We start from the raw sequence: 26495 nt of genomic DNA, 5'->3' as shown, positions 1-26495 counted from the left end.
TCAGGGGTAAGTACTGCCTGAGCCTTTGTCTTAACTGTGGTCCCTATAGCAAGGCATACAGAGCCTGGGGTAGGCTAAACCCTTAGAGTCTCCTATGGTGGGGCTAATGGCTGCCCTTTCTAGATAAAGCTGACTATGCTCACTTCTCCTAGAGAGTGCTATTAAAGGAGAAGGAAAGGCAAAATCTAATAAGCACACTATTAAAAAGTAATACTATTGCTGCGTAAAATCGCTATATTCCTGGCTTGCCTAATGAAAGATTTACAAAGATACACATACTTGAACTTACATGCTTGTTTCAGTGAACGGCGCCGCCATCTTAAGGTGGCCATACACGGACCGATTTTTTACTTACAAACGACCGATTCCCGAACGATCCGATGCTATCGTTAAGTTATCGTATAGTTGGTGGTGTACGAACGATCGTCGGCCCACTAAACGAGCCGACATTATCGTCCCCAAAATCGATCGGCCAGGTTTAAAAATTTTGGTCGTTTAAGGTTTTTTCTCTGTTTGGCTTCTGATCTTCTGAACGGGTGAAGTATGGGGAGACTTAAGGGCACTATTGAGAGAACTGAAGGTATGCCTGCAGCTTGAGATTAACTCTTTACTAGCCTTTCCTTCTCCTTTAAATGTGCTGCTGTGCTTTCTTATCCTCATTCACGGGGCCCTGTCCCCGACTTTAGTTGTTCCAGTAGTGTTACTGGGGCCTTGCTGCCTCCAGGCTCAGATGGAGCTCTGCTTGGGACAGAGGTAGGGGTAAAGCCATAGGGAGCTTGGCCCTATGGGTCCCTACAGTACACTACCCAGAATGCCATTGGACAGTATAGACAGAGGGTCCCTTTTCTATTCCTCTTTGTTGAACCTGAAGCAGCAAAACTACAAATAACCAGCATGGACTGGGCACACAGGGCAGGGAAACATCAGTCATCCCAGTAACTGGAAAGGGGGCACATTGCGCTATTTTCAAAGTGGCTAGTTGTGGGCTGATTTTTGAACTGATACCCAATCAGTGCCATTTTGGCGACAAAAACATTTTTTTAGTGGTACTTACTTGGAACTTGCACACTTCAGCATTAGGACCAGAATAACTAGGAATAAAGGACTACTCTCTAGCCCCTCTTGGCGCAAAATACACCCATCTGAGCCCACAATTGCTCTTTACTAAACTCTTATGGTTTCAGGTATAACGTAAATATATTTTTCCAGACAAAACTAGGAGCTGCAAGCAAAAGAAACAAAAATTGTTGGCAAACACCCGCCCGAAATACACTATCGCATGATATTAGCAAATAACCACAAAGTTCGCCACTAGCAAAGTGCGGCTCTGGGCGGCGTCACTGCGCTTATATACACGGTGCGTGACGTCACAATCTCGCGAGATGAGACCTGCGGGATTTGGATTAACTCGCCGGCCGGAGTTAGGGAGCTGGACCTTACCGGGGCTGAGGGACTTTTACACAGCGAGTCTGGACTGCGAGAAAATCGGGACAATTGGGCGGTATGCCATAGGCTTGTTATGGGCCGTATGTAATTGCTTAATTAATTGCTTAATTTTGTATGATTCCAGTATCATTTAGAAGGGTCAGTGAATATATAACATTTGGTGTAGCGTACTTAAATAGTGGGTAACCTTTAAATGAGATTGTAATATGCTGCAGGGAGTCTTCTTCTGAGACAAACTAGTGGTCTTCATTTTGTTGTGTTATTTTTTTTCAGAAGCTATGTGGTTGCTAAGCGTCCATGTTACCCTAGCAACTAGGCAGGGGTTCCAATGAGACACGGAGAGGGCCTGAATAGGAAGATAAATAACAATTACAATAAAGGTATATCTCCACAGGGCAGTAGTTTAAAAATAAATAGGATGTGTTTTACATAGGAAATAAATATTACTGGTGATGTTTTCCATAGCAACCAATTAGACATGTATGTATATCTTTATTTATAAAGCGCTACTTATGTACGCAGCGCTGTACAGTAGGATACATTAATACAAACAGGGGGTTAATAAGATAATAGATAAATACAAATTATAACAATAAATACAGATAAATACAGTTGCAATAAGTTAAGAGTCAAAGACACAAGAGGATGGAGGTCCCTGCCCCGTAGAGCTTACAATCTATATGGGAGGGTAACTTACAGACACAAATAGGCAAATATAAGTGCTGTAGGTCACAGTGGGTGACAGTACAATAAAAGTGCTGATTCCCAGATCATGGCCACCTACAAGAGAGAGGACAAAATTGGTTGCTATGGGCGGCATTACTGTTGGTATTTATCTCCAATGTTAATAAAACTGATCAAAAAATGCTGCGAATGGGACATTTGGTAACGGTGAGCGACCCTATAATTACAGTCACAGACTCCCAGGAAGTCCCATTTAAAAACTATTAACACCAAATGTGTTGCTTTGCTATTGGTAGATCCCTTTAGACCAGTGAGGACAGATGCCTGTATCCTTAGTGCTGGTTTATTTGTTTCCCCAGTAAAGACTTTATTCCCTCCGGGGCTGTGATTGTTTCCCTGCTTCATACAGTACAGCAATAAGGTGTGATATAAGGGGTTATTTACAAAGTGCATTAAAAGGGTTTCAAACTGCTATGTTTTTCGCACCCTGCCCTGCACTTTTTTTTAATTGAAGTTCCTGCGCTCCAGAGACCCGTGTTTGGCAGTGTTGTATTGTTGAGGAGCAGGGGCACTTACCCATTCCCTAACTTACACCTCATTCACACATGTAGGTACAGGCAGCAAAGGAGCCCTGTATGGCCATAGCTGCCATGCATCCACCTGCATTGCCCTCTGCACTTCGCTCTGGATTGAAATTTAGTGCTAAGTGCAGAGCAGCCAGACTCTGAACTCAAGTGCTAAATGAGGACTGATTTTGCACCTTTTAGTCAGGGTTGCCAGATTGGCGGTGTTCCCACCAAATGGGGCTACTAATTTAAAGCCCTGGTGGGTTTCCAATATACAAACCAGCCAAGGTACAGTTTTGGTCTATTTTTTGGAGCCTTGGCGGGTTTGTAATAATAATAATAATAATAGTTTGTAATTTGGAAACTAGCCGAAATTTTTGCCCCCTAGTGTGCCTGTTCCACTGCATGCTGGGTAATATAGTTTGTATCGAACAATTGGCCTACAGCTAGGATTAATATAGAACTACCATACCCAGCATGCAATTGGATAGTATAGACAGAGGCTCCCTTTTCTATTTCTTTTTTTTTTTTTCCTTTCAGGCTCAATCCGTCTATTCTACAACCAGCTCCCTGCTCTATAGGTTATGTGATTGTACTTTCTACTGTGATGTGGGAGCAGCTCTGCAGTTGGTCCTTAAAGAGATACTGACATCAGAAATGAAACTTTATGTTTATATTTATCACAACATTGTCTTTGCATGCTATTTATAATGTTGTCTTTAAAGCACTTGTCTGGTGCTTCTACATTACCTACATGATCTTCAATGTTCCTCTATGAGGGGGCTGCCATATTTGTGCAGCAGGAGTCCGATAGCATTAGAAGCTGGAACTGGTAAGCTGAAAAGGGACACAGTCTGGTTGGCAAAACAGTCAGGTTTAGGAACTTCAAGTAACAATTACTTACAGAAGCAGCCCTATCAGTGAAAAACGGTCAACATGATCTATATGTAACCTTTAATGTACATTAATATTTTGAAGAGTAGTTTTTAAGTGTCAGTATCACTTTAAGCTATAACTCTCAGGATATCTTGGGGCGGCTGAGAGTTGTAGTGCAATGCACCCATGTATATCATGTCTGGGGTTAATGCAACATTCAGAATCTATTTCTGTAGTGACTTCCCAGCTGGTCTGGGCACAGAGGGCAGGGAATTATCAGCCATCCCAGTACCTGGAAAGGGAGCACATGGCATGGGTAGTGCTTATAAGCTTTAAAAAGGCAGGGTTTCCCCATATATACTTTTATTTTCTTAGAATTTTTTTTCATTGCGCATATTGGACTATTTGTGGGCTACTTTCAAAGTGGCTTTTGGCTAGTTTTGGGCTGGTTTTAGAACTGACTTTGGCTAGTTTGGAAAAATAAATCTGCCTACCCTGCTTTTAGTGCTCCAGCAGTTGCATCAGGGGTCATAGTAAATATATAACCCTTATAATGTTTCACTAGTGGTGTAACAGTTCTTTGTGTGGCCACACATCAGAATTGTTCAGGGCACTCCCTAAACTTTGGAAATGAATCATATCAATACATAAAATGGTTAATTGGTCAGTCCGTTGTTTACTTTCCCTATATTTAGTTAGACACAAGCAATCCTGTGGGGGCGGAATACTTGTAACTGTCATATTTTGTCATAGCTGTGTCCTTGTGGCACCGTGTAGACTGGGCATTGTTCATTTGTGCATGAGTTAGTTGGTGTATGAGACATACCGACACTTGGGGGCAGATTTATCAACACTGGGTAAATTAGCCCATGCAGGTGGCTGGAAAAAGACCACTATACTATAGGTTACTATAGGTTACTGCCCACAGGCAAATTTGCACAGTGTTGCTAAATAAATCACCCTGTGCTTTGCTTGGTCAGTGACAGGAGTAAAAACCCTATAGTGGTAAGGCTTGTGCTATTTAGTTAAGGACTTTTGCACATGGTACTGCATCCCCTAATTGTAACATAGGACCATTAGCTTTTAGCAACCTTATAAAAAGGTTAAAGCTGTTAAAAATACAGTATGTGGCACCGCCTAGACCCTGCCAACATTAGGCCATGCGTTTAAACTCTATGACTTGGCAAAGCTACAACTACTGTATTTAAGAATTCTGACCTATTTAGGCTGACATACAATCAAAACACTGTAGCTACAATGGTGTAATTGTAGGTGCAGTTAAGCATTATGTGTCGGCTCAAAAGCTAAAGGGAAACTAAAGCATTCTGAAAACTTAAGGTGAATATGCATAATGCTGGTCTAAACACTTTTGCTATTTGCTTAATTTGTTTTAAATGAGAATGTATTTTTTAATAGAAGAAGCTTTAATGTGTTGTTTTTTCGGCACAGAGATTAATTACCTATGTACAAGGCCTCTCCCATCACAAGGGTTCCTCATAGGCAAAGTCCCCAGCCTGTGGCTACAGGAGACTACAGGCTGAGTGGTTTATACAGGTCTGTGAGATTTTTCTTTATTTATATATTCAAGTAGGGGTTGCAATATTTATTGTAATGTGTTTTAGTGAGTCATAATATAAAAGAGACCTGATAAAGCACGATTATCGCCATCATTAGGCAACATATATAATTATACATTTTACAATTTATTTATAAGGCTTATAACGGATTGATAATATCAGTCAGTGAGTTCTAGATGCGCTTAAAGAGGACTAAACCATAAAAATTGAATATGGCTAAAATGCCATAATTTATATACTGCAATGCAGCAGTGATCCGGGACCTCCCCATCTTGGAAAGTGTCAGTGACACTGCAAATGCTCAGTGGGCTCTGGGCAGCTGTTGAGAAGCTAAGCCTAGGGGTCATTGCAATTTATCAAGCAGAAAATGAGGTTTGTCCATCATATAAGCTGATGCTACAGGGCTGATTATTAAATTCTGATTGTAGTTGCACTGGTTTCAGAGCTGCCGTGTAATAATTATCTGTATTTATTACTAATTGTGACATTTATATTCTATATATAGAGTATATTGTGAGTGGGTCCCTAAGCTCAGGTAAGTGACAGCAGCACAGAGCATGGGCAGGGAATCAGCAGAAAAGAAGATGGGGGGCTACTGGGGGCATCTTTGGGGGCACAGATCTTCCCTCCTAAAGGGCTGTGGGGGCCTTGGGCTGGTACAGAAGCCCAAAACATAATGTACAACATTTCTAGCCTAATTTTTTAGTTAAGCTTCAGCCTTTACAGAGTGAGTTAGTCGCTTGCAATAGATCTCTGCTACTGTGGGCAACTAAAATCCAAAATACCTACACATCGATTCGGCTTTCTGAAGTAACGCAAAGTTGCCTGTAGGAGGAAACTTTGTGCGACTTGGGGAAGCTGAAGCAAAGCATCTGGAATCCATGGAGGGGGGCAATTGTTAGGCACCCCTCAGTGGTTATAATCACTTACCCAATATCCATGGTGCTTGCTCAGAAGTGCCCCGGGCTGGTGCAGTTTTATGCTAATAGGAGCACAGCCCAGGGCACTACTGAGCAAGCACCACGGAGCAATACTCTTTCTTTTCTCTTAAATCTTTAGTAAAAAGTAATAATAAATATATGAACTAGCTAGGAGTAGCCCACTGGCTGGCTTTTACCATTAAAGTGCCAAATCCACCTACCATACTGGGCAGAAAATGGTGTTTAGATGGTCAGGTGTAAAAAAGTGAACAGTGAAAGCTGCTGAGGAAGAAAAGGTAGACGAGGAATTGTAATGTATAAAGGAAAGACTAACAGTACTTCTCATTTGAGCACATTTACTGTGGGTAGCTGAAAGTGCTGGGGTCAAAATTGCACCCCTCAAAGCGCAGTCGCCTAAGCTGTTGCACCTACCCACAGCGCAGTGCAAGCAGCACACCGTGTCTTACACCAGACTGAGAATGTGGAGCACAATTGAATTTGTTCTAAATGTCTCTTAATGCACCTTGCAAGCAATTCTACTTGTCATGAATGCAAGTACGGGTAAAGGTGGCCATACATGAGCAGATCCGCTCGCTTGGCGATGTCGCCAAGCGAGCGGATCTTCCCCCGATATCCCCACCTATGGGTGGGCGATGTCGGGGAGCCCTGGGGCCAAACGATCGGATTATGTGGGCGGCAATGGGGATCTTCCCCCGATATCCCCATCTACGGGTGGGCGATGTCGGGGAGCCCTGGGGCCAAACGATCGGATTATGTGGGCGGCAATGGGGCAGTCGGATCGGGGACCGCATCAACGAGCCGATGCGGTCCCCGATCCGACCGGATTTTCTAACCTGGCCGATCGAGATCTGGCCAATTTCAGGCCAGATATCGGTCGGCCAGGCCGCTCTGCTCTCCCCATACACGGGCCGATTAGCTGCCGAATCGGTCCAAGGGACCGATATCGGCAGCTATAGTCGGCCCGTGTATGGGAACCTTAAGCATTTGAATGCACTTTATTGCCACAATGCAAGGGGCACAAAGAGCTGTATGTGACAGTCTGGCACAATTAGCCCCCCAATCCCTATGTATATGCTTCACTACAATAAACAGAACAAGTTTTAACATGTAACTTTGAATAGCAGGAGAGGAAGGTACAGTAATACCTGTATCTAAGAGACATGGTATAAATAATCATTAGCCTTAAGAAGCCAAACCCATTTATTTAACGCTTAAACAATTTTGTAGTAGACTTAAGGTGTGGAGATCCAAGTTACAGAAAGACCCCTTATCCAGAAAACCTTAGGTCCCAGACATTCTGCATAACAGGTCCCATACCTGTAACTGCATTGAAACACCCCATGTGCCATTACCATTAGATTTAAACATTTTCATTTTATGGTGTTGCTTGCCCTTTGAAATGTGTTCATGGAAACATGGTGGTTTTAAAATGGGATGCCTTGCGTGTACCAAATACAGACCTTAAATGGCTTTCTGAGTGATTAGTAAGCAACCTGCTCTGGGTGGCAGTGCCCTGGCAATTGCACATGTCGGTATTAGCATTGGCACGCCAACTGAGCACATCTTGCAGCATATGTTGCTCTCACAGATGCTGTCAGTCTGATTAGAAGGCAGAGCCTTTTCTTTTAATGAGCTTAAAGCTGTCTGCGTCCCTGCCGTCATAGTGTGCCTTTGCCTTTCTCAAACCTAACACTAGTGGCTGTGCCTTTATTCATACTCCCAGTTTATGGCTACTGTTTGATGGTCATCCTCTGTGTTCTTGATGCCAGGTACAAAGAGGACTCTTGAGTGAACACCATGGGATTGTTTGACAAGCTGGCAGGATGGCTGGGCCTGAAGAAGAAAGAAGTGCATGTCTTGTGCCTTGGATTAGACAACAGTGGGAAGACTACAATAATCAACAAACTGAAACCTGCCAATGTGAGTGCCCTTATCATGTTCCGCATTATCCTGTTATGCCGGGTATATTCTACGGAGAGGTCACGGCTCGCTGCACTGCATTACATTTACGACCTAGAAAATTCCACCAAGAGAGGGGATTATCTCCTGCACACTTTGCCCAGCACAAGCAAAATCCTCCAGTATATTTAATATATTCCATCATGGCTACGCACCAGCTACGGGTTAATTCTGCACCCCGCACAGTCAGACCAGAGGCGTCCTATTGCTTTAACTGCGCCCATTGATGGCTCTGTGAGAATGATTGCGCAGATTCGCACAATGGTAACGCTGGGAACAATTGAACCACGGGGTGTGCGTGGATCCCACAGAGTCACACTAATTGTTTTAATAAAAATAAACCTAAAACGGAGGCAAGAATACTCTTCCTTTGGATTATCATTTATTTATTTGCATCATTTAAATGCAGACCATTTACTGCTGCAATCAAAGAGTGCAGAGGGAAATCAATCTGTGCATAATGTTTATTTGTGGGTGGAAAATGTTTCTTGGAAAGGACTGCTTATTCAGTGGAAGCACATAAGATGCATTTGGTTGTTTCTGCGCATCCTTAGGGCAGCACAAGAGCCTCTCCTCTCACATATGCTTCTCTTGACAATCTCTAATACTTTCTTGCAGTGAGATAAACTATATAAGGTTACAATAAACCCATATAATGCCTATATGCATATAGTTTGAATAAATGGCATTTCCTGCTGCAAGAGGGCATGCCTGTCGAGCATTCATCATGCTTAACGTGTAGCAGTCAATAAGGCACAGAAGAATAAGATTGCCAGTGCTCAGTTTGCCTTTAAAAATAATTTTGACGAAAAATTAGGTGTTAGTACCATACTTTGGCCAAAATATGTAATCTCATGTGCTACATCAAGGTCCCTCGTTGTACGTGAATCCTACACTGCCTATTACCATTCTAAGTCTGTAGTGCATTTAAAATCAAGGCCACCAACAAACAGTGTAATTGAGTAGTAAGACCATGTTACACTTAACTCAGGAGCTCTAGTGAGCAAGCAGGGAACTTTTAAGCCCATGACAATTCAGGGACAGAAGGCTGATAACTAGGAAAGGACAAGTAACACTGCAATACCCACTCATATAATACATGCAGGTATGCACAGAAGGTATCTCCTGTGCACATAGTAAGTCATGCTCTCATACCCTACTCTCATTTAGGGGCATATTTATCAGTGGGAAATTAGAGCTCGACACAGAAAAACTCACCCAGTTTCCATTGATTCCTATGGGATTTTTAGAAGCATATGTATCAATGGTAAATGTGAGTTCACCATTTGATAAATATCCTACTAAAAATCCCATAGGAATATATTTAAATTTGCCCCTTAGTGGAGTCCTGTAGCGTGTCAGGTACCCACAGGTTGCCCACAAGAAAAGCAGGTACCCTGTGGGTTGCGGCTAGGATTTTCAGCTTGCAGGCCTATATTTCTTTTTTACTATCTTAGTTTACTCCTTTTAAACATTTTTTTTTTTAAATTTTAACCCCCACTTACTTCTGGTGATGTCACTTCCGGTTTGCAGCAACAGCACTTCTTGTTTAATGGTGTTCAGCAGGTCGTGTATCGGGTTGAGGATAAGGCCCTTGCTGGTCAGGTAGCTGGTCCAAGCGAGTAAAAATGCAGGTTGCGGGCTGTGGGTCCAGATTTCAAAAATTGGTTTCGCACGGGACTCTACCCCCTAGTATATATTTTTGCTTGAACATACACAACAGTCCTTTAGCAAATTGTAGAGGGCGTTTAAAAAAATTAGTTATCAGTCATGTTAACATTTTTCTTTCCTGCAGACAACCCAGTCATGAGGTTGATGTGACTGCAAAAAAGTGAACTTTCCTCTTGTACCTGGTGGCAAAAAGTAGAGCTGCTTAGTAGGGTTGGAAGCCGCCATATTTGTTTAGGCCACTTTTGGTCCCAGGCTTCACTACGGTGATTGGTTTTTAACCAGATGTTTATTTTAGTTCAGTTCCTGGTTAGCTATATACCCAATACACACACCGGATCTAGTTACCAGTTGCCCTGAGCCTTTTTTTTTCCTCAGATACCTGTGGTGTGGTTGCTGGCACATACCATACACAGTACAATAAAGTCCAACTATTAGCTATACAGGTATGGGATCCCTTATTCGGAAACCCGTTATCCAGAAAGCTCCGAATTACGGAAAGCCCATCTCCCATAGACTCCATTTTAATCGAATAATTCAGAATTTTAAAACTGATTTCCTTTTTCTGTAGTAATAAAACAGTACAGGTATAGGACCCATTATCCAGAATGCTCGGGACCAAGGGTATTCCGGATAAGGGGTCTTTCTGTAATTTGGATCTCCATACTAAAAAATTAATAAAACATAAAACCCAATAGGATTGTTTTGCATCTAATAAGGATTATTTATATCTTAGTTGGGGTCAATTACAAGGTTCTGTTTTATTTCTACATAAAAAAAGGAAATCAGTTTTAAAATTCTGAATTATTTGCTTATAATGGAGTCTATGGGAGATGGGCTTTCCGTAATTCGGAGCTTTCTGGATAACGGGTTTCCGGATAAGGGGTCCGATACCTGTACTTTGTAATTGATCCCAACAAAGATATAATTAATCCCTATAGAATGCAAAACAATCCTGTTGGGTTTAATTAATGTTTTATTTATTTTTTAGTTGACTTAAGGTATGGCGATCCAAATTACGGAAAGACCCCTTATTCAGAATACCCAGTCAGTGTGACAAATTGCCACCCCCAGTGAGTTTTGTGTCTTATTTACATTTCTTTACAATCTGTAGGCACCAATCATTATATTATGTAATCAGACTTATTATTAAAATGAATTATAGGAACTGTGTCCATAATTCTGGTATTTATGGTCATAGAGAAGCCCCTCCGCAAATGCCAGCATACACAATATTCTTTTTTACAACAGTTTTTCAGGGTATAGAACCCAGCTTTAGTTTACCTTTAAGATATGGAGAAATAGGAATTGTAGAAAATCTTGCTAAACTGTATTTTTCTTTCTACTGTAACGGCAGCAGGTAATGTTCTATAATACAATAAAAAGGTGGCAGTGCCGCCGCTGCTGATTTAATAAGAAGCACAGAACTTGCACAGTTTGTATAAAAATTAAAGCGCTCTCCTGTAATATGGACAGACTGCATTATGATGCTGCATTCTCTGGAGACGCTTGATGTTCTTTTTCAAGCTTTTCCTACACAGCAGCGCCTGGCTCTCCGGCGCTCATCTCCACCCCGCCGTCCCCCATCAAACAGCTTGCAGAAGATTTTTTGATGCTGTCCTCCCATGAGAAGAGAGCAATGACGGAAAATCCGTCTTGTCACAATTTTCTGGTCCCATCTCAGTGGTGCATTCTAATTTACCGTTTATATATACAAATATAAGCTACAAAGAGGGAGAATATAGACAGCACGCATATTAAACTTTATTCTTGCTTCAGCTCACAGACATATAAATCATGTTTTTATTGTCGCACTGGATGTAGCTTATATCAAAATATACTCAATGACAATATGGTACGGGGGCGAGCTTACTGTGTACACAGATCATACTTCAAATGTTCACATGTATTTAAAGATATCCATGGGGATTACTTTAGTATGAGCCTCCAAAATGAAAGTCTCCTTAGGGTGTAATGATTACAGCACTTTCATGTGTTTATTGGGCTAAGGCACACAATGCATTTTATCCATAAGATGGCAGCAGCAGATAAAATACCCCTGTCCAACTGTCATTTTTTCTGATATGTGATTCAACGTCACCTTATTGGATGTAGTGGTGGACAGCAAACCCCAGTGTTTAAAGTGCCCAAGGGAACATTTGACAACAGGGTGTGCCTGTCCCCACTTCAAGTGCATTCTGTAGGGCTCTCTGCCTGTTACTGTCAGGGGCAGTAACAGGCAGATGGGGGATTGTGATCACCACTGTTTTCATTTAGTGCTATTAGGAGTGTTCTGACTGTACACTACCAGCACAAAGCTCAGTTCTTAACCCAGAGGAACACTGCCTTTTCCATATCACTGCATGCATTTGGACATGTACTAACCATATCACTGTCATGCTTGTATCTGTAAATGCCGCTATGTACTGAAGGGATGAACTATACACAGCCTGAAACATATCTGTGCATGATTCTGTGAAATTGAACAATAAATAGAGCTGGCCAGTGTAACCCTGTGTTTATGGAGGACTGGAACACATCCCCTTAATGTTTTCCCCTGCTTCTTCATAATGTTGTTTTTGCTTTGTGTACTGAGGAGCTATACCCACAGAACCCTGATATGAATCTCATGCTTGGAATTTTTATTTTTAGGCACAGACCCAGGATATAGTCCCGACCATTGGATTCAGCATAGAGAAGTTCAAGACATCTAGGTATGCAATCTAATTTGATATCTATATATATGTGTATGGGTGTAAAATGCACAGCGCCTTGGACCTGTATTCAGACCCTTGACCTATTCTCTTATTTTCAGCTTTTATTAACATCTACAATTGTCCTTTATTTGTATAATATATTTAAATATAATTTGGTTATTGCAGAAAGTTCTGTATTTACTGCCCCCCCTCCTTTACAGACTCTCATTTAATAATATCCCTAAATACTATGGGCTTATTTTCTAACTCCCAAAATAAAACTAGTTGAAAGGAGACTAAAGAACAGACCTAGAGTAATTTCAGCAGATCCTGCTTTTTTTTTTTTTTTTTTTGTCTTTCGCGGCGCTGGAAACTAATGCAATATTTACACATTAGAAGTGTTCGGATCGTCTCCTTGTGATCTCCTGCTGGGTATTACACCAGTGTTTGCCTTGGCATCCCTGTAAAGCAATTTACTGAAATGATGCTAAACATGCAGTATAAATGTTTTAATACAGCGGATGTCCCAATATGTCGTATTTATTGCATGGCACTGGAATTGGTTCACCTTTGTAATTTAAAAATAGTTATTAAAATGAATATATATCTCTGTTATGGTCAGGTCTCTTTAAATGGTCAGAGTTGTCTTAAGAGGGTGTAAAGAGCAATGACCATCTCTTACCTCTCCACTTTTTAAAGCCCTACAGAACAGAACACTGTTGCAAAGGGAATGTTGGAAAACTCCATTACTCTCTCTTGTTTGGCGGGATCTTGGGGATAGTAAGGCAGGTACCCAGGGCAGCCTGTAGCCTGAGGGTTATGTACAGCACATCCCTTAAGCATCAGTAGTAGTGGTAGTGATAGGCAGGTCATAACATTCCAACCCACACTTAACCCTAACCTGCTGCTTTCTGACTGGTGTTTAACCCTTCCCCAAATCCTCCTCCATATTTTTAACTTTCACCCCACTGATCACAGCCAATAATGTCCTAAAGGGTGGGGGGGGGGGGGGGGGTTTGCAATATGACTACACAAAAGCAGAGTAGCATGCCAGTTTGGCCTGCTGCCCACCCAAGACCATCTCCCTTGGCCTCAGTTTCTTTGCTCAAGTTATGTAATGAAAGTGTTCTTAAAAGGAGCAGTTCAATGTAAATATTAAACTGGGAAAAATAGACAGACTGCGCAAAATAAAAAAATGTTTTCAATATAGTTAGGCAAAAATGTCTGTAAAGGCTGGAGTGAGCAGATTTCTAACATAATGGCCAGAACACTACTTCCTCACAGCTCTCTAAGCTGTTAGCAGTCAGTGCCAATCAGTGACTTGAGGGGGTGCCATATGGGACATAACTGTTCAGTTAGTTTGACCTGCGTGCTCACAAACTAACTGAACTGTTATGTCCCATGTGCCCCCTTCCCCCCTAAAGTCACTGACTAACTAAGGTTAGAGAGCTGAAAGCAGGAAGTAGTGTTCTGGCTATTATGTTAGGCATCTGCTCACTCCAGCAATTTTTGCCTAATTAACTATGCAAACGTTTTTTATTTTGCACAGTCTATCTATTTTACCCAGTCTCATTTTTACACTGAACTGTTCCTTTAAACTTTGGGTCACCACATGCTTCTGGACTACAGCTTTCAACATGCGCCAACTTATCATCCAATGTTAAAGTGTGAAATTAGGAAACTTGGGTTCAGCATATTTGCTTCAATTCCTTATAGTTCCTTCGGCAACAGAGATATTATCATGCAGCTTTCTCTGACCCTCTGTGTATTCTCACCTCTCCTTTGCTATCAGCCTACATCTCAATTTCATATGCAAAAGGATTCTCCATAAAGAGCCCTGCCTGCTCTTTGCATGCCCCTTGAGTACAGGCCTTTTGGCCTTTACTAAAATAGATTTAAATGATAGTGTTGAAAAGTTTTAAGTTTTAATGATAATTGAGTTTTGGTGGTTCTATTTTCTGTTAAATTCTGTCAGTATAGAATTGTTAAATTCTGTCAGGGTATAGTTGCTACAGGGTTTGGAAGGAGACTGTTTAGTACATAGTCTGCCCCATACAGGTGGGATAACATAGCCATACTTGGAGAGAGATCTACCATATTACGCATATCTTTGATATGAGGTGAAAAACATTCAGCCTTATGCGTACCCACCAATCATGTAACCAGTCTTCCTGGAACCTACAGCCCCTCTAACAAAGATCAGGGGAGCTGGGGAACTAAACTAGCACATGGAGCCATTCTGTCGGCCTCAATGTAGGCAAACGGAGTGGATTTCAGCAGCGAAACCTGTGGATTTCGGTGTCACTGCACCCAGGCCAACACAGTGGCTCCAGGTGCAGTCACAGAAGAAGGCTGATACCAGCCTCCAATTATCTGAAGGCCAAGAATCCGCTCTGTGTGGCATTTTAAGTTGGTGCTACAGGTATGGGTGTTACTTGTACTGCTTGTCTGAACACAGGAAACCCCTGCCAACTGCATTGGTTGAATTTATCTCTCTTTTGAAAAGTTCAGTACAAAGCGGAAGTTAAAATTATAAACATATTGCTGAAAAGTTGGGTCTTGTTAGAAAGCAGCAGAGAAATAGGCTTAAATCTCTGATGATTAATTTAGAAAGCAAGTTTGCAAGGTACAGTATAATAATGATATGGATGTCATTAGTTTGTTTAGATCTTCATTGTTAGTCTGCATTCTGCCACAATATCAGTCTGCCTGCAGCTTACGTAACTATAGTATGTGCCTAATGTGCTGCCTATCTACAGAGTCTGAACTGCTATGTGTATTTGTTATAACATCATAATGGTGCATTAAATATGAATACATTTGCAAAGATGCTGTCACTGTAATACACACTATGGTCAGTTTTATCAGAGGCCAATAAACCTGCTTGTATGTTTTGGGAGTGTAGAAGAAAAATGGAGTACCCCAAAGGAACCCTCACAGTCATTGGGAGAACATACAAATTCCTTGCATATTCCTTTTTCCCATGTCCCCAATTTTTCAAATGAATCTTCAATTAAAATGTTGACTTCTTAAGTCTTGTATTAATGAAACTGTTATCCATGCATAAAATATGAATCATTTTAACACATTTCCTCCCCCTATCTTTCAGCCTGTCATTTACAGTTTTTGATATGTCTGGACAGGGGAGGTACCGAAATCTCTGGGAGCATTACTACAAGTGAGTCACTTTGTCTGCTTTGCTATGCTCTGTATTATAAACTTTAATTAAAGTAATTTAAGAATAAGCTAATCATAAACTAAGAATAAGATTATACATCAATCGGGGACGGAACTAGGGGTAGGCAGAAGAGGCACGTGCCTTGGGTGCAAAGTTACGGGAACACCAGCCACGTATGTCTTCTGCCTGCCTGCCCCTAGTTCATAGCTCCTGGGGAGGATCCTTGCACCACTCACTGGCCCACGAGGCACTGCTCCCTTGCTGCACTAGGGGGGCCGAATGTTAGGAGTGCATTTCCTTAGGTACGCCTATGACTTGGCCCAGTCCTGACATCATTTATATCAGGACATGTCAAAATGGAGCTTACAATCTAAGACCTCATTGCAGTCACACATACTAAGGTCAGTTGTATCAGGAGCAAGTTAACGTTCCTGTGTGTTTTGGAGCATGGGTGGAAGCCAGACTACCCAGAGGAAACCCACTCTAGCTCATTCAGAACATGTTGAGGTTTATTCCTATTGGTATTATAGCCAGAATAATATAATAAAACATTCCACCCATACCAAGTACAGTGGTATGCCAGCCTGCATGCTGCTTCAGTCCTCTTCATCCCCTTAGGGTGAGGGCACACTGGGCATATGGTCTGCTTCTCTTTGTAGGCAAGTGGATCAGCTCCTATATGCTGCTGTGTGTAGCTGCACTAATAGGCACGAGTTGGCCTGAGTTAAGCTAGAAGGAGCGGAGATCGGCCCGGAAATGCATGCTTTTGAGTTATTTATGCTGATCTCTGCTCTGTGTAACTGCACTAAGGCCAACGCTGCATTTGTAGACGGGCAGAGAGAAGCAGACCATATGACCTGTGTGCCCTCACCCTTACAATTTGCAGTGTAACTATTGTCTGGATCTGCAATAGATAGTTATACTACTGCATTTTTATTTTAATTTTAATTGTACTTTAATTTCTTTCAGAAACAATAAAGCGACATGTACTAGACATTTAATTCTCATACCTGGGAATAATTTAATCCTATTTCTAAGCTCCTAGCTATCAAAATGTCAGAAGCAACGCAATATGAATAATCAAAGCAATACACCGTTATCAAACAGATCAGATCACAGAAACGTTTAGAAGTCCTTGAAAGGCCACCATTGTTTTAACCCGTTTCTAATACCTTTTTCTCTCTGTGAAATGTCTCTTCTGATTTATATCGCTCTGGTATAGTTTCGCTTGGTGATCTCAAAGGCTGAATGATTGAAGTGGCTGCCCTTCTCATAAAGGCTATAAGTCAAATGCATTTGCAAGACTGAAAAGAAAATAGCTTTCTTTACCCCCAAAATACTTCAGTCCGCTGAGATTTTTAAAGCTTTCCAAAACAAACAAACAAAAAAAAATATATACTGTATGTGTGTGTATATATATACAGGAGCTGTCCAAGAGGATGGCTGAGTGTCATGTTAGCAATACACAATGGTTTACAATGTCTGTATATTTCTGGTTGCCAGGGTCCAAATTACCCTAGCAACCAGACAGAATGGAAGATGTTTAAATGGCCTCTATTAAAAGACACACGTTGCTATTACATTTTTTTGTGCGGCTTTAAATTGCAATGAATTCACAAAACTAAAGTAAATTTTACCCTGGCTTTGTAGTCCATAGCAACCAATTAGAATTTTGTTTTATCCGTCCTATTATTGTTGACCAGTTAAAGCTACTTGTTGATTGGTTGCTGTGGATTTAAAACTCCTAGAATAAAGTTGACTCTGATTTTGTGAATTCCCCTCAAAATATTGTAAAGGGTAAGTTCACTTTTAAATTAACTTTTAGTATGACGTAGACAGTGATATTCTGAGACAATTTGCAATTGGTCTTCATTTTTATGTTTTTACATTTTTTCGGTTATATTATAGCTTTTGCTAAGGAGCTCTCTATGTTGGTATTTCAGCAGCTATCTGGTTGCTAGGGTTTTATTTTCTCTAATATCAAGGAACTGGTTTGAAGGGAGAGGGCTTAAATAGTTGGATAAGTAAGAGGATAACAGGAACACTAAAATTTAGCATTACAGAGCAATACTTTTTTGGCTTACAGGGTCAGTGACCCCCATTTGAAAGCTGGAATGAAGCAGAAGAGGAAAGCAATTCAGAAACTATATTTAAAAAAAAGAATGAAAACCATTTGCAAAGTTGCTAGACATTTTTAAAAGATACCTTAAAAGTGAACCACCCCTTTAATTAAGACAATCAGGGTTGGACTGGGCTAGTGGGGAACCTGGAAAAAAACCTTGTGGGCCCAGACCTGATCCCCACCGGCACTCCCCCCACTGATCTCCTTCCCCCAAGCGTGCTGAGGATAAGTATACGCATGCTCGGGGGATGGGCCCCCAACCCTGAAGACAATTAAACGATTAGTGTCAATATCACTTTAAGGGCATCATATTTTCAATGCTGGACTTTTATTCGTTGCCCAGTGTATACAATTGACAGTCTAGTCATTTTATCAGATAAAGGGCAAGTATTCCTTCCAAGGGATTCCTAAAGGTGAGCCGGTTAATAGGAACAATGGTGATAAAACTGCTTTGCTCTGAACCTGTTCCTGTACTGAATGATTTGCTTAACTATAAATCTATTTCCCCTTCTTCCCACTCTGCAGGGAAGGGCAGGCTATTATTTTTGTCATTGACAGCAGTGACAAGCTGAGAATGGTTGTGGCCAAGGAAGAACTGGAGACCCTGTTAAATCACGCAGGTAAGATTGCTCCGTCTCTCCCCCCCCCTCCTCTCCTCTCATCAGGCATTTTAGAAAAACTCATCTTGTCAGTGTGGCTGCTGATGGTTGTGACTCAAGAGCACTCAGCTCAAATGATATATGTCAGCAGTTCAAATACCTTAAGTCTTTCTTGACTGATTTTAATCTTGGCTTTCTCAGCTGTGACGGCTGTGCATGCAAGTTCAGCAAACAGGGATCCTAATGTTCTAGTGTAACTAGCATGTTCAGTAATGCAGGGCACAGACGCCATGGGTATCTGGGTATTAACATAAAAGTACTGAATATAGATGCCTTACATCTTGAGATTCTGGTTTCATTATATTACATTATTACATTGTGCAGTCTTTTTTATAAAGTATCCACTCATATTATTATTATCCTTTATATATTCATCAGTGCTGAACAATATATACACACTACTCCCTAGGGTAGTAGTCCTAGTCTCCCTGGGCTATCCTAGAGCAGTCGTAGGGGGTGTAAACCTAGATTAGTTTGGGATATATTAAAGGCCAGTACTTATTTATTCTTCTAGATACACCTGAAAGCCCATCCCCAAGGTCAAATACTGGCAAGATGACAAGTCTACCTGACTGTTTCGCTACCTGACTTTCCTTTCTCAACCCAACGGCCTAATGCTGCGCAAGTATGGCAGCGCCCTTATAGAGAAATAAGGGGATCGGATAAGTAATTTAAAAGTATCGGGCAAATAATTCTAAGATAAAATTATAAAGAGCATGAAAAGACAATTATGATAGATGTTAAAAAAAAAAAAGTAACATTTTTTTGGTGTCAGTATTTCTTTAAGTTATATTGGGCATCTACAGTTACTGTTACTTTCTCTCCATCTTCAGCTCCTTACTGAAACAGAAGTGAGACATATAAAAGGGGAAAGGGATTGTGGTTTATTGGCTATGGCATACATGGTATTTTGACTGTTGATTCATTCTCAGGGGGACAATAGGCTGACAGAATGCCAGTATCGGCCCCTTCTAAGGGCTCAATAGGCACAGCCGCAAGATGCATGTGTTTTAGATGCAGTTTTACTTCTTTATGGCACTTAAAAGACTTACTGGAGTCCTCAAGCTCTGCGTTTATATAGGAAATAGTTCCTTAAAGGGATAGCATATACCTAAAAAACACCTTTGCTAACAATTAACACAACAAATAGGACTTGTGTTGAACTTAAATTCTGCCTGTTGTTTTACCTATTGTTTTTGCCATTATAAAGCACTAAGTTGAGCTATTTTCACTGAACTCACTTTGCCATTCCTTTATAAACAGGACAATTTGTTCAGAGCTCCCTGTCTACCTTTGAACAACAAACCACTCCCTTATCTAAACAGCAGCCTTTGAGCAGCTCATTATTAGGGGTTTCTTGGTGGACTGGTAATTAGTCCTTCTACCATCAGTATGTGACTGGAAATGTTAAAGTAAAACTGGCTTCATATTCTTGTTTAGTGCGAGACATAACAGAAACCATAGATATTCCTTAATTAAAACAAGAGGCAAGAAGTATCTTCTGCACAAGCCCAGTTCATTGAGCGCATGTTGAAAAAGGCTTTATATTCTCCCTTTAAAGGGAAAATATACCCTCCTTTTTGACATGAACTCATTCAATTATGTAAAAAAAGATGCATAAACATTATCCAAACTGCTGGGAATAAATATAAATATTTTTTTACACAGACACCTGATTCCACAGATTGAAAGGAAACTATGATGGTTCCTATGAGCACAGGCAAATTATTGGCCTTTTCCCCCCTTAGACTCATAGTGTAATGCAACCCTCCTTTACCTTTCCATTGTAAAGTAACAGACATTGTAATGTAAAGAGGGAATTGAGATCTCTCTGCTGTCAAGTGAGTGTTGCACAGACTCTCTGAGTCCCCAAATCCATTAGTTTACAATGGCAAAAGGTGAGAGAAGGGGTTGCATCACACGGTGAGCCTAAGGGGCCTGGGGAACTGGCCTTAGCCTTCACTCGCTACCATGGCTTCCTTTCTGTAGGATCAGGTATGTCTGTGTAAAACTGAATAATTAACTTGGCATAACAGTTTATTGCAGTATCGTAAGATATTTGTGCAAAAAGCAAATTAACCAAACAAAACATGACTCTTTTTTTTTTAAGTAACTAAACGTGGCTTGTTTGACCATGTATTGAGGCTGGCCACAGCCATGCCAGCATTTTACTATACTTTACTTTATTATACAGGAACAACTCATACCTCCCAATGTTTCCAAATAAAAAAATGAAGGCCATGAAGCCACTCCTCTTATCGGACATGGCCGTGCCCAATTACACCCAAGCCAGATGAATTTATACTGTTAAAAGTGTTCCAAAAAAAATATGTTGGTACTGTTATTTTACAATTAATGATGGTGTTTTTCCAGTAAATACAAATGAGCTGCACGCCTACACACATACATTGTAAGCTCAGCACTTAATAACAACGCCTTGGTGTCCTGCAGCTGCAACACCATCTGTAATATTCCCTTCGGCTCAGCGTGTTTGTCTCTAACTGAGAGGAGAGGCTCCATAGTGCTCCTTTCTTTCTTTCCTTCCCTTCTTTTTCTTTATTCAGGGGTGAACCTCACCGTACCTCCTTTAGCAGAGGTGGCAAAATGCCAGCTGTACCCAGCAGATCCTTACCCTTCAGCAAGGGCCCAGTAACTGCCATTCTCTGGCCAAGGCTACAGGCAGAGCTGGCTATTGTGTGTGTGCTGTACATAAGCATTAGCTAAGCCTGCCTGTCTATCAGACCCCGTTATTTTCCCGTGCAGCGCGGCGTGGCTGTTTCTCTTCATCCTTACCTGCTTCTGAATTCTGCACCCGTACCCCATACACTGGGCACTCTCACAAAGTGAGTTCAGGTCACCCAAGTAATGGGCATCGGTGGGTGAAAACTTCCAGCCTGAAGTAAATTGTTTCTGTCAGTTTCTTTGATGTTTAAATCCCTCGTTCCCTCATGACTGTAAATGCGAAGGGAAAGCACTTTCTTTCTCTCTTTCTTGTTTTGCATTTGGTAACTGACTGCTTTACCCTGATTATTCCTCTTTATTATCTGGCATAAGTGTAATCATATCTTCTTCTTCTCTCCCATAGACATTTATCTCCTAGATGTCTGCCCAGAGAATAAATAACATTAAAGATTAGGAATGAAGGGATTATTCCTACCCCTATATTCTAGAGCAGGGCTGTCCAACTGTAGGGTTTGTATTAATGTCTTATAGTTTTCTGATTAATGATGTTATCAACAAGAAATCCCTTGGAATCCCTTGCATGGCACCATATTGTCTGCATGACAATGATTTTAATACAACCTGGGCAACGAGTATATGGTATATCGGATTACTGGCCCACGGGTATATGGTATATCGGATTACTGGCCCACGGGTATATGATATATCGGATTACTGGCCCACGGGTATATGTTATATCGGATTACTGGCCCACGGGTATATGTTATATCGGATTACTGGCCCACGGGTATATGTTATATCGGATTACTGGCCCACGGGTATATGGTATATCGGATTACTGGCCCACGGGTATATGGTATATCGGATTACTGGCCCACGGGTATAGGTATATCAGATTACTGGTCCACGGGTATAGGTATATCAAGATTACTGGTCCATGGGTATATGGTATATCAGGTTACTGGTCCACGGGTATATGGTATATCGAATAACTGGCCCCCGGGTATATGGTATATCAGATTACTGGCCCCCGGGTATATGGTATATCAGATTACTGGCCAATGGCTATATGGTATATCGGATTACTGGTCCACGGGTATATGGTATATCGAATAACTGGCCCACGGGTATATGGTATATTAGATTCCTGGCCCACGGGTATATGGTATATTAGATTCCTGACCCAAGCAGAGCACAGTGCCTATTTGGTATCCCCAAAGAACTTTTTTTCATGTGTGGCTCACCAACACTTTTGACATCTGAATGTGGCTCACAAGACAAAAAGGTTGAGGATCCCTGATATACGGTATTAGTACCCATTTCTCTGTGTTCTCCTAGTCGTCCCATGGTCTGTGAATGTTCTGGGGCAGCAGCTGTAACCCCTAATGGCTCCAAACATCTGCCTCCCCTTTAAGTCTTATTGTCTGCTCTGTGAAATATTCCTGCTTGGAACAAGGTAAAGAATGGAGTGTATAAGGTATACAGAGCGTTGGCTGATTTATGTATTATTGGGATGCTCCTCTCCTGCGCTGCACTCTATCACTGCTGAACATAACGCATCGTGCAGGCCTGAGTATTATCTCTGACACGCTTTCCCCCTGTTCAGAACTGACATGAAAAAAAGATTTGCAGAAGGAAACCATTAATCTGTTACTAGTGTAATATTAACTAGTAAGAGCCGTGCTCCATCCATCCTATGCAGCCATATTTCATCCAGGAGCACTATGAACTCCCAGGGAGAGGCAGCCAGGTGTAGATGTAGAGCACAGCGCAATAGCATTAACCACTCACGTTACTACATTAGTTTCCATTTCTTCTATGCACCCATAAACACAAAGCAGACGTCAGCTATAATTAAAATAGTGTATATTTTCACTTTATAAGATCTCTTTATTTAAGGTGGAAGTTCGTCTTTCAGAATTTTTTTTTTTTTGGTATAGAATATACTAAAACTGACTGTATAATTGTGTATGTATGTGGGCAGTGTACCGAGGATACCATTGAATCGAGGCAGTTAATGACTGTGGCACAGACAGAGGTGATCCAGTCACAGTAGTTTTCCTTGTATCATAAATATGGTGTAAATTCCGGTAGTCCTATAATGTCCAGTGTAATAACCTTGCTTTACCTTCCCTTAAAGTGACAGTACCAGCACTTCTTCTGCTCTCTCTTTCATTTAAAACCCTTTCTTTGATTCCATCCCGCAGACATTAAGCACAGGCGAATGCCGGTCCTGTTCTTTGCTAACAAAATGGATCTAAGAGACTCGCTGTCATCAGTAAAAGTATCTCAGTTGCTGAGCCTGGAGCATATCAAGGATAAGCCATGGCACATTTGGTAAGCGCTTCCATTACTTGCAAGTGTTTGTGTAGAAAGGGCCCCTTCTGCTGGGGTCTGTGTGCTGTTGTCTGGAGTAAATAAAATACAGTGAAAGTTTGGACCGTGCTAAGTGCATATGCACTGCCAGGCCACTAGAGGGCAGATGGATTAGGAGAAAGGAATAGGTATCAGCACACAAAGTGGCTCAAGTGGGGGACAGGCCCCTCATGTTTATTAAGTCACACAAAGTAACAACATTTTTTCAGGGGCTTGCTCCTTCGCCAGGGTTGGGTAGCGGGTCTGGCTATAGCGACATAGTGGGTGACAGGTGTAGGTGGCAGTACCATATTCTGGTGCATTTAACCCTTATTTCTCTCATTATTACTGTTTTTCAGTGCAAGTGATGGACTCACAGGAGAAGGCCTCCAAGAAGGTGTAGACTGGCTCCAGGGTATGTATGTATAGACGGATGGATGTGGTGCTGTATCAGTCCTATCACCACGCAGTTGCTTCCATTTGCCTTTTTATTTCTGCTTTATTTTCCTTTTGTTTATTCATTTTTTTTACTATTTCCATTTCTTTTGCTACCAGACCAAATCACACAGTGAGTAAACTTCTAACATCCCATCGAACCATTATATCATCAATATGGCATCAATGTTATTAAAAATGAATTATGTTGTATTAGCCAACTACATCATTCAACATATATATATATATATATATATATATATATATATATATATATATATATATTATATATATATATATATATATATATATATATATATATAATATGGGGCTCTAACAAGTATTTGGAATAATCTGCCATGGGTAGGGACCCTCCAGAAGTTACTGAACTTCAACCATATTATCCACTAGGAAGTGCCCAAAATAACTATGTCCACCTACGACTCACTTAAATGGAAAATGTGGGGCAACACAGATGCTGGTTCCATTACACTACATTAGTTAGAGCACTGGAGGCTGTGCCTGCTCTTTTAGTTTAGTGTTTGAGTTTATTTAACTCTTTGTGAGCTGAACATGCCAAACAACATTCAGGAAGGTCCCATCCCTGCATCTAAGTAAGAGTGGGGGGGCTCCATCTACTGACCACACCAGCAATTTCTATCAGTTCATTTGTACTTCGTGATAGTAACCATTCCAACATGAATAGCCTCAGATTTCTAGCAAGCAAATGACTTCACGGCTCATTAGTAGAGGGGGTAGAAGAGGCAGTTTGTGAATGGAACAATAATAGTTAAGTTCCTTCTTGCAGACCCAATAAACGCTGCAGTTAATCTGATGCATTTTATCTGCACACTGTCAATAACATTACTTCAGGCTCTGACATAGCTTGCTCATGTAATAGTGGCTTTGGTGATACTCAGAAAGGCCACTAGATGTCACTAATGTCATGTCACTCGTAAAATGTATCCACTATTTACAGTAAGCCACACACTGCGAGGCAGCTTTTTGTTCTAGGAGTTACTGGAAGTGCAAACCTATCTGTTTGTGTGTGTGTATGTGTGTGTGTAAGTGATTTAAGAGAAGGGAATTCTGGGGAATGTAGTCTGGTTTCCATGTAGCTGCACCTTGGCTGGGGCAGGGCTGTGTGAATATTAATATTGTTCCAGTTGACACCTTATACAGGTATGGGACCTGTTATCCCGGGACCTGGGGTCTTTCTAAAATTTGGATCTTCATACATTGTCTACTAAAAATCATTTAAACATAAAAACCCAATAGGATTATTTCTAATAGGATTGATTCATGAAACTTTATTAGGGATCAGGTACAATGTACTGTTTTGTAACTGCGGAGAAAAAGAAGCTCTGTTTCAAATTTTTGAATTATTTAATTACAATGGGGTCTATGAGAGATGACTTTCCTGTAATTTAGATATTTTCTGTATAATGGGTTTCCGGATAACAGAGTGATAGATATGGAGAATGATAGATAGATAGATAGATAGATATGGAGAGAGAGATAGATAGATAGATATGGAGAGAGATAGATATGGAGAGAGAAATAGATAGAGAGATATGGAAAGAGAGAGATAGATAGATATGGAAAGAGAGAGATAGATAGAGAGATAGATATGGAGAGATAGATAGCTAGATCTTAGATAGATAGATATGAATATATAGATAGTACAGAAGGCAGTACATATACAGAGAATAACCATAAACAAATTCAGTTTACTTCTTCATGTGCTATTTTGGGGTGTACGCTTCTTTATAGGGGACTCTGCATGTAACTCTGCTATAAAGATAATTCTATATTTACCTTTAGATCAAATCCAAACAATGAAGACCTAAGGAGATAAAGAAACCCTGCAGAACTGTACTGTACTTATTGGAACCAAAAGGAGGATGGGCGCTTTCCAGCTTCAATGAAGATAATTTATTTTATCTAGATTCTCAGGTATATATATTGTATAATAATAGTGAATCCAGTCTTATTGTTACATGTAATTAGCGCAACTTTTATTTTCTGTATATTATACTGTTTGTTAAACCCATGGAATTAAAATGTGTGAATTTTGTAAATACCAAACACCATAGAGCTGGTGCATTTTACTCTCTAATTTATTATGGAAAATTCTGTGCATAAACGAGCTCTACATGGGAAGCTGTATATTAAGGTCGTGTTGTAGAGAATATGAAATTGTGGTGATAATGATGTGAATTTGTTATATTTCATGTTTGTCAGTAAAATATATATATATATACAGACAATATTGTATCATCATTATTGATATTGTGCCAGCCACAGAGCTTTTACAATCTAAAGGTTTGGTGTATTGTGCTGACTTTTATTTAGGCATTCCTTTTACTCTTTCAGTCTTCGATATTGTAGTTAATAGTAAGAATAAGCGCGAATCCCAAGATATTTCACCATATATCCACAGTGTGATAGCAATCGCACAATGTCATTAAGAAACAACGCAGGAAACGGCAGCACTTCAGTCTGCAATTCACCTTTTATTGGTGCACATCACATGTTTCGGGAACTTGTCCCTTTTTCAAGTGAAAAAAAAAAATTCCCGAAACATGTTGTGATATGCACCAATAAAAGGTAAATTGCCGTACAATATTTCCAGGCTTCACTCCATCATA

At 40.8% G+C, this 26495-nt stretch overlaps 1 protein-coding gene across 5 annotated transcripts; it reads left to right on the top strand.

The window, feature by feature from the left end:
* The first annotated feature begins 1372 nt into the window (after positions 1-1372).
* On the top strand, positions 1373-26114 carry arl6 (ADP ribosylation factor like GTPase 6). Of its 5 annotated transcripts, XM_031896581.1 has the most exons (10): positions 1373-1501; positions 5022-5126; positions 7860-8010; positions 12370-12431; positions 15523-15591; positions 18239-18333; positions 23262-23391; positions 23769-23824; positions 23965-23977; positions 25669-26114. In XM_031896581.1, exons 3-10 carry the CDS (start codon positions 7888-7890, stop codon positions 25700-25702), a joined length of 582 nt encoding a protein of 193 aa, XP_031752441.1. In that variant the 5' UTR covers positions 1373-1501; positions 5022-5126; positions 7860-7887; the 3' UTR covers positions 25703-26114. The 5 variants fall into 5 exon arrangements, with proteins under 5 accessions (XP_031752441.1, XP_031752440.1, XP_031752442.1 ...); XM_031896580.1 differs by lacking the exon at positions 5022-5126; XM_031896582.1 differs by lacking the exon at positions 5022-5126 and having other exon boundaries at positions 1373-1526.
* The last annotated feature ends 381 nt before the right edge of the window (positions 26115-26495 follow it).

Source organism: Xenopus tropicalis, chromosome 2 (genome assembly GCF_000004195.4).
Source record: "Xenopus tropicalis strain Nigerian chromosome 2, UCB_Xtro_10.0, whole genome shotgun sequence".
Taxonomy (NCBI): Eukaryota; Metazoa; Chordata; class Amphibia; order Anura; family Pipidae; genus Xenopus; species Xenopus tropicalis.
The sequence above is the reverse complement of the archived record's forward strand: the minus strand, read 5'-3'. Positions and strand labels throughout refer to the sequence as shown.